Source organism: Pundamilia nyererei, unplaced genomic scaffold, assembly GCF_000239375.1.
Source record: "Pundamilia nyererei isolate P.nyererei 1_Seehausen unplaced genomic scaffold, PunNye1.0 scaffold00055, whole genome shotgun sequence".
NCBI classification, from domain to species: Eukaryota; Metazoa; Chordata; class Actinopteri; order Cichliformes; family Cichlidae; genus Pundamilia; species Pundamilia nyererei.
Genome location: NW_005187456.1, coordinates 1,466,006 through 1,480,829, shown reverse-complemented (window position 1 = coordinate 1,480,829; position 14,824 = coordinate 1,466,006). Strand labels below are relative to the sequence as shown.

General features: G+C 41.8%; 1 protein-coding gene across 4 annotated transcripts in view; it reads left to right on the top strand.

Moving 5' to 3' along the window:
* Positions 1 to 14,408, top strand: part of tbc1d4 (TBC1 domain family, member 4) — a 28,008-nt gene extending 13,600 nt beyond the window's left edge. For 2 of the 4 annotated variants that reach the window (XM_005733808.1, XM_005733807.1), the window contains exons 13-24: positions 2,553 to 2,770; positions 3,237 to 3,398; positions 4,916 to 5,073; positions 5,726 to 5,932; positions 7,330 to 7,491; positions 7,642 to 7,800; positions 8,852 to 8,952; positions 9,067 to 9,210; positions 10,101 to 10,260; positions 10,416 to 10,585; positions 11,030 to 11,206; positions 11,825 to 14,408. In XM_005733808.1, coding sequence (XP_005733865.1) covers positions 2,553 to 2,770; positions 3,237 to 3,398; positions 4,916 to 5,073; positions 5,726 to 5,932; positions 7,330 to 7,491; positions 7,642 to 7,800; positions 8,852 to 8,952; positions 9,067 to 9,210; positions 10,101 to 10,260; positions 10,416 to 10,585; positions 11,030 to 11,206; positions 11,825 to 12,055 — 2,049 coding nt within the window. In that variant the 3' untranslated portion in view covers positions 12,056 to 14,408. The remainder of the gene's footprint in view (positions 1 to 2,552; positions 2,771 to 3,236; positions 3,399 to 4,915; positions 5,074 to 5,725; positions 5,933 to 7,329; positions 7,492 to 7,641; positions 7,801 to 8,851; positions 8,953 to 9,066; positions 9,211 to 10,100; positions 10,261 to 10,415; positions 10,586 to 11,029; positions 11,207 to 11,824) is intronic. The other 2 variants (XM_013911057.1, XM_013911058.1) reach the window with 2 other exon arrangements.
* Positions 14,409 to 14,824: the final 416 nt, after the last annotated feature.

The window sequence follows — 14,824 nt, the reverse complement described above, 5'->3', positions numbered from 1 at the left end:
ACTGTGTCCTCGGGAAAGGGGCAGGTCGATAAGAATACTTTCACTTTCATCAGTGTCAGTAGGTGGATCTGCCAACAGTCCTCTTCGCATGAGGAGAAACGATTTTGTGCTGCGTTTTTTCCCACATAGTTTTATAATGAAGCTTGCACTGACAAAAAGGCAGAACAGTACAAGAGGGAACGTGTGTACAGAGCTGCTAGTGAGCCGTTTAAGGTTGTTGGCTCCCTTGTGGTTACTGCTGTGCAAAATGTGGAGTGAGAGCATGATATGGTCCCTCTGACTCCTCATCAGTCATGATGGGTTTAGCAGTACGCTGCTACGATGAACAAGTAAACAAGCAAATGAACCAATTGAGTGCCAGGCACCCAATTTACAATCTAAAGGCTAGGTTAGGCTAAACCAAACCCAACATAAAGTTGTGGCTGGTGTAGCAATTATTTTATAATTCTATACTTAGAATTAATTAAAGAGGTTTCTTTGAAATGCAGCAAACGCATTTGTAACTAAAATGCCGATGCAGCACAGGGATGCTGGATTTTTTGCATGGGTTTTTTTGTTTTGTTTGTTTTTTACCGTGCATTGTGTTCTGCATCCTGATTGGCTATAGACCATTGCCAATCAATCTCGTGCCGTGTCTTCTGTACAGTACAGAATGCGTCCAGCTTGTCAAATTTACATAAATCTTCAATCGCTAGCAGTGTGACTCTGAAGTGCTGCACTGTATGTTTTTAAGGTTTCTAATCAACAAACACAAATATGTCGACAAAGCATTTTGCACTTTGGTTTCATTCTATAATACTGGACTTAATTTTCTACGAAGGTTAGAACTTGGAGAGTGTTTAAACAAGAGAGATTAGTGTGAAAATGTTCATGCCTGTCTGAGAAAAGTGTATAAAGTGTGTAGTGAGGGGTTTTACAGCCTTAAAACATCTATAATAATCGAAAAAAATAACGTTGGCTACTTTGTGGATTTCACTTATCACGGGCTATTTTTAGAACGCAACTCCCGTGATAAACGAGGAACCACTGTATTGTTATATAACACATCATAAAGCACATGCTGTAGAATATTGTGCAAATGTCTCGAGCCATCCTTCATTTTTCATATTTTTTTAGGAAAATGGGAAATCACCTTAGTGATTCAGTGAAACATACAATGAAAGTACAGCATATAAGGCAAAAACAGAGACTGTACAATTCTAATAAGCTTGAAAGGCAATATTTGGTGTTGTATCATGATTTTAATTTGGTATTATTACAACGGCCTCTACAGTCACAAACCTGCTGGAGACCTGCAAACAGACTTTAAAGGGTTAAAACTACAGAAAAGAAGTGTTACTTGTTTTACTGAGGCCGCAAAAGTATGAAATACTCTCTCCTTGTAGCAGATGTGTGACTTTTTTCACCAGATGTGTTAATACTGTCATATCAGATTTATTGAGAATACTAACCGCCAAGTAAGGACGATTATTAATATCAGTCTTCAAATGGCAGCTCCAAGTGTCTGGGAATTTATTAAGCTATTATTTCTCTTTCTTTTATCTATGATTAGCCGCACTGGCTATTGCAGGTTTTAACAAATGTAAGCGATCATTTATCATGGAGTGGCATATATCATTTTAATTTATGAGGTTCAAGTAAAGGTTTCTGTCATTGAGATGTCTTTAAAAAGTCAGGAAAAAGTTGCTTTGATTGGGATTAAATGAGTAAGTAGTCTCATTGTAAGTAGTGGGGATTCTGTCAGGATGTGATGAGCTGGTGAAAAGGAAATCCCACTCAGGATGTCCAGTTACGCATCTGCTGAGCCACGTGTGGCCTGGATTTGTCTTCTCGGCCCTGACGTAAGAGAGATTACTGCAAAAGTCTCTGATTTGAGTAAAATTCTATCATCAGTTTTTCCTAAAATTAACAACAGCATCAGGTTGTTAGATGACATCATCGTCTAGCGTGATTTGCAAACAGACCTCTTTCTAGTCTATAATGTCATCAGCTGTAGCCCTCAATTTTTTAATGTCATCAGCTGTAGCTGATGACATTAAAAAAAAAAGCGCATTGTAAGCAGCAGCATGACCTAACCCTGATCTTAAATAGGGAGGTCTCTAAAAGCATGATGGAAGGAGATAGGAGGGCTTTCGTGTACAGTTGCGTGTCACCGAGGTCCTCCCCTCCAATGGTGTGTGATGTTGTGAGTCACAGGACACTGGCCATTAGAATACAATAGATGTGGGAGTTGTGCCACCAGACATGAGGCAGCACGGAGTGATAGCGTGGAGTATAAAGTTGAACCATGGATTGAGGCTTGCTGTGGGTTGAATAGGTGAGTGTGCGATTGAGTGTTTAACTTGGCTGTGAGCTGTGTCGTGTGGTTTAACTTCCAGTGAAACATGGACTTTTTGACTTTTGCCTTCTGTCACTGACTTTTTGTTTGATTGTATGATCCTCAGAAATTTAAGCCATTCATAAAAAATGTCATTAAATATGCATCACTGGAAAACAGTGAAGTCATAAATATGACTGACTGCTTCCCGCCTTACAAATTCTGTCCTCTTCAGCAGGATGAGGAATCTCCTGGTCACTCCCCCCCAGGTTCCCCTCCTGCCTTCCCGGACGAAGACCCGGAAGCTGGCTTTCAGTTTCGTCGGCGCGCTCACACCTTCAGCCATCCACCTGTGAAAAAACGCATCTCCTTCGACGGCCAATTGCCAATACAGAACAAACACACTCCGCTTCGCAGGCAGCAATCCGTTAACCCAGAGTTGCTGCAAAGCAGGTAAATATAAGCTAGTTTACAGTTAATCACCCTCTGCAGTTTTAAAGAAGGGTTCTGCGTCTGTTTGGTGATATTTGCAGGAGTTAATAATTTGTTCCTTTTTGCAGTTATACAGATCCCCTCCCTTTTCGCCTTTGCTGGATTGAGCTTTTGTGTTTTGTTTGAAGATATGGCTAATGCTAACTTAATCATTAGAACTGGTTGCTTTTCTTTTAATCGCGTCAACAGTGTGTGTGCACAGACATTGTAATCTATTTGCAGCACTTTGATCAGTCTATAATCTCTTCACCTTCTGCCCCGCTGTCCTCGAACAATAGCATCACAAGTTTCCTGTCACTGTTTTGATCCCTCATAAGCTCCCCACTTGTTTTTTTTCCCTTATTCATTTCTGTGCTTGGACCGAAAGCTCTTTGTTTTGTGTAATGTTTTTCTTTATTTGTGGGCATTTCATGTTTGGCCCGCCCAGTCCCGTGGCTGTTCCAAGAACACGCAGTGTTTCAGAGAGCGAGTCCTCCTCCTCCTCCTTCAGCCTCCCCTCCTCCTTCACTGCTCCCACTTTCCTGAAAAGCTTTTACCAGGGCTCACTGGGTTCCCTGAACTCCCTTCCAGACAGTGGGAGCCTCAAGAGGTGAGAGGGGGGTGCTCAGGCAACCCCCCCTTGCTTAGACTGAAATGCACCCCATACCGGGGACTTCATCAGGAATGAGATGGGTGGGAGGGACAGGCTGTTCTTTGCTGGCAGTAGCAGTATTCCCATTGGCTGTCAACACCTTTTTAACACCTAGCTTTATTGCCCTTTATCTCTTTTTCTGTATATCCAAAGCAAATTTGTCTTAGGATAAAATTCTTTTTCATTTTTTTCCACACCATGTATGCAGCTGGAGCCATCCTCTTCCTGTTTCTCTCAGCAGGGGATGCTGATGCATCCCTCCCTTGTTGCATTTGCATGTGCATTGCAAGCTTTTTGCTTTAATAACTGTGTCTCACAGCTTTAACCTTCATCCTTCCTGACTGGTGCAAGAGTTGCTACTCTACCGTAACTTGTCATGCTAATAAGATTCCCTGATACGTTTATGTTCAGCAGTTGCTATTAATGGTTAGCTTCACAAATAAGCAAATATAGTATGTTTGATACCTGATGGTGCAGCAGTAGGAGCAAGTTTTTGAGCACAGCTTACAATGATGATGAATGAGAAGTTTAAATGACACAGCACTGGAGACACTTGATCTAAATACTCCAATGTGCTCGCAGCCTAGTTTGCTTTGTTGATTGCACTGACAACTTTGCCCCTTAGGGACTTGGCGAGCATGAAAACATAGCAAGAGGTAGTAGGTCAGGGGAAGAGTTTTAATCTGTTAAAGAGACAGCGTTATATGTGTTGAACAATTGTTTTCTCAGTGCCATTTGTTTCAATCCAAGGTCACTTCCTGTTTTTCACTGCCCACGTGATCCGACGGGCTCTTGTGTGCTAAACAAGCTCGCCAGCTGTTTAAGCGACACTGAGCGAGAAGCGAAAAAGCTCTGTTCTTGTGCAGACTAAAGAATGCAATCTGCACTTTCAAAGGAACTGAATTAAAATTTGCTTAAATTTTCACAACCCACTTTTGCTCTTGCAAGGCTGGTAATTGTACGCTTGTGTAGAAAACCTCTGTTGACATGGATGAGAAATGGGACGTTCGGTATTCAGTTCAGCAGCACCAGCCAAGCTTGCAACAATGTTCATCACGGTCAGCTTTTACCGGCATTTATTTGCTGAGTTGGAAGGAAAACATTTGCTACGAGGTGGGGAAGTTTTTCAGTTCTGATTTTTCATTTCCACTTACTAAACCAACTTCTTTTTCAGCAGATGAACACACGTGCATGCACCTCAGCTGTGGCCGATGTTTCTCTTTTACATGCTGACTTTGCTGCTTTATTAACATTTACACTGGGAAGGAGTTAGTGGCTGGCGCAGTATGTTGAAGTTTCATCTTGGCTATTTTTTTATCAGTCCAGAGAGCTTGTATTATTTTACCACCATTGTGTGTATGTGTGCTTATGTTTGTGTGTCTGCATTTGTAAAAGTGTGCTGAAAAGAGAGTCTGTGTAAGCTGACACCTGACTCGTTTATCAGGTGTCACTGACGCTGCTGTTTTCTCTCGTAGCAATGGCGAAGGCAGGAAGAGGACTCTGTCTGGCTGTAGCAGTGACTCGTTCAGCGGGGGTCTCCCTCTGAGCCCACGCAGGGTCTCCTGGAGACAGAAGATCTTTCTTAGAGTCGCATCGCCAATGAACAAGCCATCTGCATCCATGCCGCACACAGGTCTGGCAACTCGATCCACAGATCTACTAGAAGGCAGATCGAATCTTCTTCTAAGAAGTGACAGTACCTCAAACAGATTTTTAAATTCCAGGCTTATATGCAAAGACTGAGGGTTGAAAAAGAGCAAAGGGAGAACAAGTAGCTTTGTACCATTGTTTTCCCCCATGAATAAGTCTCTAACAAGGTTTTTGACCAAGCAGCATTGCAAAATTGTATCATGATTTTTATTTACGACTGATTTAGTCATATATAGTTAGAATGTTTTCTGACTGAAGCCAGAAAAAACAGTTTCATTTTTTTGACTGCTTTCTTGAGTTTTGTCTCCAATGTTGATAGTCAAACATCTGTCTCTAAGAAGTGATTCTGTTTTTTTTTGTCCTTCTGTTCAGTTAAAATTGGTCTGGGTTTATTGGAGCTCCCTGCTGTGTTTTTTGCTGCATTGATGGGAGCAGTGAGACTGTTAATACACTGTAAAACCAAAGCAGATCAGAAGCTAGAGCAGTCTGAATGCCTGTGTGCGGCTGCAGAGCTGAGTGCTAACAAACTATCACTGCAGAAAGCCCATCTTTATTTTCTAGCATTCATTGTCCCAAAAGGTTTGACTTAACAATATATTTTCTATATTTACCATGTGTTGGATGTTGTGTTTCAGACGACTCCGAAAACAGGGAGCTGTTGCCTCTCTCTCCTCGTGCCTCATCTCTGGACCCTTTGGGTCAGCTGCTGCCCCAGGCAGGCGACCCTGGGTCAGAGAGGAAGTCAAAGAGGACGGCAGCTGACTACCGGGCTCTCTGGAGGACAGCTATCCACCAACAGATCCTCCTGCTGCGTATGGAGAAGGAGAATCAGAGACTTGAAGGTGAGTCTAACTAGTTAATTCTACACAAAGTATAGTGAACTTGAGTGGAGCCTGGTACTATGACTGATATTGATATTACCGCAAAAGACTTCAAAGTGTATATAAGTATTTTTTTCCCCTCAGTAACTGTTAGTATCTATAACTTGAAAGCTTGGATATCATTGTTAAGTTATATTAAGCTAGGAAGATATTTATTACAGTAATAATTTAAACTCCTGTCTCTTTACTTCACCTGTCATCTAAACTTTACACTCAACCCTTACCCCGTACTCCAATCTTTAAAGTCTTGTCATTCCCAACTGAAGCTTTATGATCATGGACAGAGATAAAGGAGCTGAGGTTAGCAGCTCGTTAAGCTCTTTCATTTTTTGTTTATTTTCAGAAGTCTGGTAACGCCATACTGGTTTTGGGACACTTGAGCAAAGCTACATTTAGTTTTGGTTTTGCAGCACTTTCAGATAGACAAACTTCTGTAGAAGCGGTAGTGTAGCTTACAGTGAAGTCTTGCAATTTTCCTTTATAAAAAGACTGAAATAATAGCACCAGTAGTGCTACAGTGGATTGTCCAGATGCAGCTTTGCAAACCCAAGGAAACAAATGGCTAAAAAATGACATCAAGTGGGTTATTTTGGGGGCTTTTGGGGCTTTATTTTTGGCGATTGGGAACAGCTTTCTTATTATAAATGAATGATTAATGAAGTTACCCTTTAAAATGCTAAAGAAAAGACCTAAGATCATAATATTTTGTAAATGCCCAGATCAAACCATGGACCTAATAAATATGTTGCTTCCAGTGACAGACAGGAGAAGTACTATGTGTCGCTTTTATATTCTGAACACCAACACATCTCTTTCCCTTTGTTTGCTACTATGACATCAATGCTGGTCTGAGGACCTAACTGTGAATAACTGTTTAATAGAAGGTAAGCAACATAAAAGGAGAATTTGGGATAAAAGCAGATATTTTTTTGCATGCGTCTGGTGGCTGGTTATTGTACCATTCGATTCAGCTTTTTTTTTTGCGTGCATGGTGATCATACTTTATGATTTCTGTTATTTTTTGTGCTCCCATTATGCTGTTGTAAGTTTCTCCATGCCCATTGTGGCTTGCGTTTATGTGAAAAGGGTTTCCATGTTATCCAGTGATTAAAGGTTGAAGCCGCGATGCTTTGTATCCACGCTTTCTCTGGAACATGAAATCTTTTAATTGTCATTATTCTTTGCTACAAATCCAAAGTTATAGGGGCTTATTTTGAAGTTGTTGGCCTTTAGTCTCGTTTTTTGTTTTCTTTTTCTGAAAACGGAGTCTTTAATGGACTTTAATGTATTAAATATGAGTCGGTCGCTTTTTATACTGATATTTATATATATATATATTCATATACATTCTGTTGCAGCGAGCCGAGATGAGCTGCACATCCGCAAGATGAAGCTTAACTACCAAGAAGTGAGCGAGTGCTCCAAAGATGCACAGGCTTTGTGGGAGAGAAAACTGACAGCCCCGGGCAGAACAACGGTCCCACAAGACAAGGAAGAAATGTATCGTGCCCTCTGCCAAGGTGAGAGGCACTAAAAAAAGGAAAAAAGAAAACCGTATCACCAGTGGCATGTAAACAGCGCTATAAATAAATCTGAAACTCCCCACAGGACAAAAAACATTGTAAGTTAACATTGTTTGTTTTATTTCTGTTGTGGTTCTTTGTGTGCAGGAGTTCCAAAGAGCAGACGCGGGGAAGTCTGGTTGCTTCTTTCCCATCAGCACCGGCTGCGTCACAGACTCCCGCCACGTCAGCTAGCCCTGGATACCCATTACCATGACCTCCTCAAGCAGCTCACCGCACAGCAGCATGCCATTCTGGTCGATTTAGGTGTGCACAGGACCACAAAAACCCACGAATTTCATCAAAGATACAGATACAATCTATGCATGTAGAAAAGTTTCTGTGTCTATGTGAAAAAGAAAGTACACCCCATGATTCAGTTTGTAGAATCTCCTTTAACATGTATACGTTTGTCAGTCTTTCACATTAGGGTGGAGGTATTTTGGCCTACTTTTCTTTGCAACATTGCTTCACTTCATTGGGGTTTTCAGGCATTTGTTTATGAACAATCTGGTGTAAGATCCAGATTTGACTGTGTGCTTGTGATCATCGCCCTGTTGCATGACTCAGTTTTGACCTCACATTTGACTGTAGAATACTTTATGTTTGGCTGCAAGGTGCCCAGGTCCTGTGGCTAAAAAACGATCCCAAATCATCACCCCTCACAGCGTATTGTGCTGATATGCTGTGTTTGGTTTTTGCCAAATGTGGTGCTGTGCATTATGGCCAAAGGACATTGCTGCAGAAGTCTGGGAAACTTTTCAAAACAAGCTGCAAAACTTCATTCTTTTTCTGATTGTAATGAACTCGAGCATTTAACATGCTAACTGAGGCCTGTAAGATTTGGGATTAAGCTCTCAGGTGTTTTACGGCTTCTTTGAGCATTATATAGTCTGACCTTTTGGTGAATTTGCTGGCATGTCCACTCCTGGGAAGATTGTGGTATTGTGTTAACACACACCTGAAAGCTCCAGACCAGCAAACTGATATAAACATCTGATATATATATATTAATTAGCTTCTGGCTGCTACAGAACCTCTGAATTCCAATGGGAACAGTAAGGTTATGCTTAGTTTTTGACAGGAATGCACAGAGAAACTTTCTTTTTCACATGACACACGCGTATCTGTTTATGATTATATATGTTGAGGAAGGCCGGAAATCTGAAGATGGCCTCCGCTGGTCCTTCAGCAAAGGCGACTGTTTTCAGAGCTGTCACTTCAGTATTGTTGCTCGTAGTTTAATGTGTTAACCAGAAAACAACAATTCCTGGTTATTTTTCTCACATTTACTCTCACTATCTGTCTCTCTGATTAGGCCGGACCTTCCCCACCCACCAGTACTTCTCAGCCCAGCTTGGCGCTGGACAGCTCTCCCTTTACAACCTCCTGAAAGCTTACTCTCTGCTGGATACAGAGGTACATACTGTAATCCCCACAGTGGCTCACTTTAAGGCCTGTACTGTAATGATTGTTGTGAAATTTGCAATAACCCCCTTTTTAAACATTTTTTAAAATTCTTGTGCTGCACAGGTTGGCTACTGCCAGGGTATCAGCTTTGTGGCTGGAGTTCTGCTCCTCCACATGGGTGAAGAGCAGGCCTTTGACATGCTGAAGTTTCTCATGTATGACCTTGGCATAAGGCGGCAGTACAGACCCGACATGGTCTCTCTGCAGGTCAGTGGGTGGAATGAACAACTTATTCTGTCACAATGTCCAGTGTTTGTGTTCATCATGTATTGCAGGAATATTTGCAAATGTTAAGCTCCAGTGCCACCGCTGACCTTAAAGACAATGCTGTGCACAATAACACATGCAGATGTCCATTGCCAAAGGTGGCATTCAGTTTAAACAAATTCCAATCTATTCGAAACAGTTATACAGTAACAAATGCTTGTTACTGCATAACTGCTATTATGCTGTAAACATTCACTTTTAGCTGTTACTTACTGCTGCATGAGCCCTTGTGTGGGTTTTATTAGCTACCAAGAGCAAACAGCAGTTAAGTGTCTCCACCTCTTAGTCAAACCACTCCTGCTCTGTATCTGTTAAACATCATCTGACCTCGCTGCAGTTACAGCATCAGCAGGCGTGGTAATATTTAATCCGCTTCAGGTAACTGCTGAGCCAGGTCTCTCTTCCCTGCAGGGTTTACACTTTTAATCCAAAGTTTTTAAAGTCAGGAGGAGTTTCGGCTGTTTTCTCTGCACAGTGGCTCAGTTTGAGGGAGCTAAAGGTATTACTTGCTTTCTTTTTAACTGTCAGGAAATTGTAAAACTTGATAACTGTCTAATTTTAGCCTGAGCTAACTTCTGCTTCCTTTTTCTATTGGTTGTGCTTTTGACTAACGTGCTGTTAAAGAGCACAGATCATCAAATGTCTGGCCGTGACGCATGTCTGAGCAAGTCTATGAAATAATAATACTTAAAGGGCTCTGTGTTTGGATAAAAGTTGGCTTGCCAGCTTGTGATTCCTGGATTGCTCTGTGACATTCTGTTAACAAGTCCTGACATACCAGTTTGACGCAGCATGTTTTGACCTGCTTCTGTGTTTATGTGTGTGTGCAGATTCAGATGTACCAGCTCACCAGGCTGTTGCACGACTATCACCGTGAGCTGTACAACCACTTTGAGGAGCACGAGATCTGCCCGAGCCTCTACGCCGCGCCGTGGTTCCTCACGCTCTTTGCCTCGCAATTCCCACTCGGCTTTGTGTCCCGGATCTTTGGTATATACATATCTTTTTTACTTTTTCTTTTTAGATTAATGGTTTGTTTGCTCACATGTAAAATTGGATATGATAATTGAATTGTCTGCTAAGCCCTACAGCTCAAGGAAAAACACCGTAAATCACTACTGGTTTATGTATTGCCTGTTTTTCAGATTTTGTGTTTGTCGAGGGGTCTGAGGTGATTTTTAAAGTGGCCCTCTGTCTGCTGGGCAGCCATGAGGGGGAGATAGTTGAGTGTGACAGCTTTGAGAGCATTGTGGACTATCTGAAAACGACAATCCCCGCCCTCAGCCACACACAGATGGAGCAGACCATTGCTAAGGTACACAAACTGCCTTTTTAAAAAATTTTTTACAGTGCCAGATTATTAAACAAACAGTAACACTTGGAAGTGCATCCTGGCCCAAATTTGATACTAGTGAAAGCTCAAAGCTCAAATCCTTACAACATCCATCAACCACTAAATAACTGAAATTCATGGTTGTTGTCGAAGAATGCACTTTGTTCCCTAGCGACTTGTGATTGCCAGGGGGTCGATGACCAGTCTCTTGGCCTGTGTCAGTAAGGCTTCAGAATATGCTTTTACCTCAGAAAGGTGCCCACGTGATTTGAAGCTGTTTGTAAGATCACTTTGGTCTTTTTGTGGCTATTTGTTGATGAACTCTCCATGCAGGTGCATTTCCATTGACCTTAATGTTTTGGTACCAGAGTGTTGTACGATAACGAGCTGTCTTTCAGTGGCATCTATCTGTCTGTTGATGGCCAGGTAATGGAGATGGACATCTCAAAGCAGCTGCAAGCATACGAAGTGGAGTACCACGTTCTACAAGATGAGATGTTAGAATCTGGACCACTGCCTGATGACTCTGAGCGGCTTGACAAGCTGGAGAAGACAAATGCGCAGTTGAAGAAGCAAAATATGGAGCTGCTGGAAAAACTTCAGGTAAGGAAGTGAAGGTTCAAACCTCTATGAGACCCCAGCCCCACCCACTCCCCTGCCGGTTGTTACTTAATTTTGACGTGACTATGATATAATTGAGGTAAACATTTTAACCCAGTGTCACTGTGTGGAGACAATTTTGAAGCCAGTAGTAGTACCTAAAACTACCTATAGATGGCACTAAAACACAAGTTAAAAACACAGTACCAGTGTTTGTAAGACAAAGAGACTAAATGCTGCATGCTCTGCAGATATCGCTTCACTAATGTTTAAAGTAGAACCAGTAAAGTCACACCTGATGGTCTTCGTATAAATACACGTTAAAGAAATATTTATTTACTGTCCCATCTGTCGCGTCTGAGTCACACCTATGGTGTTGGAAATCTGCTCGTACAACATTTAACAAGTGCTTGTGATTCTGTAAGAAATAAAATCATATTTGATTTGCACTTTTAAAAAGGTCACGTGCTATCGTGTGACTACAAGTTACAAATTCTTCCTTTTTAGACTTTTAGTTTAGTTCTGAGATTTTGTAACCTGTATTATTTTCACCTCCTGTTTAAATGTTAGTCTATACATTGTACTCTGTGTGCTCTAACATACAATGTTTGTGTCCTCCAGGCTGCGCGGCAAAAGATTCAGACTCTGGAGACGAGCATGGAGAACTTCCTTTCTCGGGAGAGCAAAATGAAGCACATGATTCGCTCTCTGGAGCAGGAGAGGGCAGCTTACCAGAGAGCCATTGAACGCATGCGCTCGTGCCTTCCTCCTGACGCCTTGACAGATGTAGAGATGACCCAGATCAAAACGGGGCCCAACGGGAAAGCCAAAACAGCAGCCAAAAAGCCCTGATGGCAACCAGGGTGCCGGCTGCTGTGGGCCAGACGCACAGGCAGATACCGAAGTGAACAAATGAAGACTGTTTTGTGGAAAGCTGCTGAGTTCCACCGCATTGTTGTAATGCTGTACAAGAGCTGTACACTATTTTTTTTTCTTTCTAAATGTGTTTTGTCTGAAGTGGAGACGCGCAGACTGTATAGGGAAATATCTATGTGACATTCGTCAGAAGATAATAGCGTAGTGGGAGGAGAGTTTCATCTGTATTAGCAAACAGACCGTTCCCATAGTGCATTGGAGCCACTGTTCGTCTCATCCATTTCACTGCCAGTTTGAAGGTGAGATCAAGATGCACACCATCCTTCACTTCTGAGATTTTTTTGGTGAGAGTGAGAAACGGATCTGCTCCTGCAATGTTTTTTTTGTTCTTTGAGCACTACCTTCATTCTCAGCAACACTACAAAAGTAGTGAACAGAAGGTGCCTATTGGCAAATAATCTTTTGGACCTCAGGGTCAACTTATAGCCATTACCAGTGTCTTTGATCTTGGAGTGAAGATCGCGTTGTTTTTGATATCTTCAAACTTGTGTCTGCGATGGACACGCAGCCTCAGGCTATTGATGTTGCTTTGTTACTTCTGTTTAATTCACTTGAAATTTTTGTGAATGTAATTTCTCTCCAAAGATCACGGTGAAAATGTGTCGTTCCCCACCTCGCCCACCTACAGAGACATCTGAGCACACATCTGCCATATTAGGCTTTAAACTTCTGCGGATACGTATATAGTATCATGTTTATCTCTTGGCATCGCCTCACTGCCTTCACGTGAGAGAGCTTTAGTACTTGCACTTGCTACTTTTAAGGAGGAAGTGTTTCTTCCAAAGCTCAGGCAGGATGTGTGGTTGTCTGCCTTTTCAGTTTCCTGTGTGACTGACCGCGGTGTCGCCTTCTTTTAGCACAAAGATCAGACACTGAGACAGAGTTCACACTCCCCGGGCGCCGAACAACAGACCAAGGTGGAGGAGTGATCTGAATGTACATCGCATGGTTCTCTCAGAGAAGAAAAAAGTCTGTATGCGATTTTTTTCTTCCTTTTGTTTTGTGTGTAACAGTTGAATGCAGGTAGCTAATCCTGTAGATCTAACACACAGTGGCAGTTGCTTTGCTGGTTGTCACACGTCAGCATGTTTGCGTTGAAACTCAAGTGTTTAGGTGAGCAGAGCAGCAGTAAAGGAGAAAACTTGAAGACACTTGAGTGTTCTATTCACTGGTAGGGAGTCTCTCCTAATACAGGGTAATATATACAGTATATAGGCACACACAAACACACACTGTGATGTGAACTGCCTGGCTGTAAGGACAGACAGTTTTATGAGTTCAGCGAGTGTCCCTGGCTCCCTTTTCAGTTTTGTTTTAGCCCACCCCTGTGTCTGACTCACCATCACTGGTTCTGATTGAAAGCAAAGCAGTCTTGGGCTTGACTTCACTTTGAGAAAACGCCCTTCCGTTTAAACCAAGGTGATGTCTATCAAAGGGAGGGGAAACAAGTACCCACTAACAGTGTCTATCACTCTTTCCGTCCTTGGTGACAAGTTGCGATGACACATTTGTCTGTTTCACTTTTTATTTTTAAATGTCAGTACATGTGGGCATGTTCTGTGGCAGACAATGCAGTGTGTTGATGTTAGGGATCCTTTACCCAGAGCACAGCAGCTGTTCCACGCAAGGCTGACGAATCGAGCCCGATCGTCTCGGTCAGGGTGGGAATTTGTCTCGTAATTGATGCGATTTTGTTCAAATTCAGGCCAAACGTTTCATACTTTATGGAGAAATGGCCACATCTTTACAGCAGGGATTTTCTAAATAGTTAAGAAAGGAAAACATATCAAACGACAAATTGTTAAACATCCATTCTTCACCACTCCCCTGCCTCTTTTTGCCTGTGTTTTGCTTAACTACAGAATTTGTGAATCTTAGAAATAGGTCACCGAACCAAAGATGTGATTGTTTTCCAAAAGCAAATTCATTCAATCAAAATGAAGTGACATCTGTTTGCAATCTTTTGGTTTTTACTATGAGAAGAACTCCAACAGTTACCAAATATTGGTAATTTAAAAACACAAAAAAGGTGCATTTTTTTTCCCATCATGTTCATTTTTTGTGCCAAAGATGGCCTTTGTTTCTTTTATTCAGAGTTATGATAAAAGCTTCTTTTTGATATCTAATGTAAAGCACGTTCAGGTGCTGAGTCTTGACTTCTACAATAATGTGTGCATCACTGTGTTTTAACAAAAGACTGTCAACACGAGGGCTACCGAGAGGCAAAGAAACTGTCATGAATTCTTCAATAAACCTCACCTTGCCTTTTTTTTTTCTTCTTTTTTTCTGTCTACTCATGTCCGAATCTCTTTCTTGCCCAGTAAGCTCTCATAAAGAAATCATGTTCCTTTAGCAATCCGAGTGTAGGATGTAGCCTGGAGCCCAAATGTCTTTGTGTGTAGACGTATTATTGCGTAAAAGGCCAAGGTAAGCTTCGACAGTTTTAGAGAATCTATTTAAAGACCTTTCAGGAGTTGTTCTTTTGTTAACGCCTTGGGCGAAGAGAACTACAGTTCTGCAGTGGGGTGAACAATCCACACTGAAATTGTGGTCCTGCAAAGAAACGTTCAACCTAGTGTGCATTTCTGAATTAGCTATAGTGTAGTGAATGAAATGAGAAACATTTTTAATGCAGCGAACATTGAATGAATTGGAGATATCTCTTTTGTATACTAAGCTGGTTTG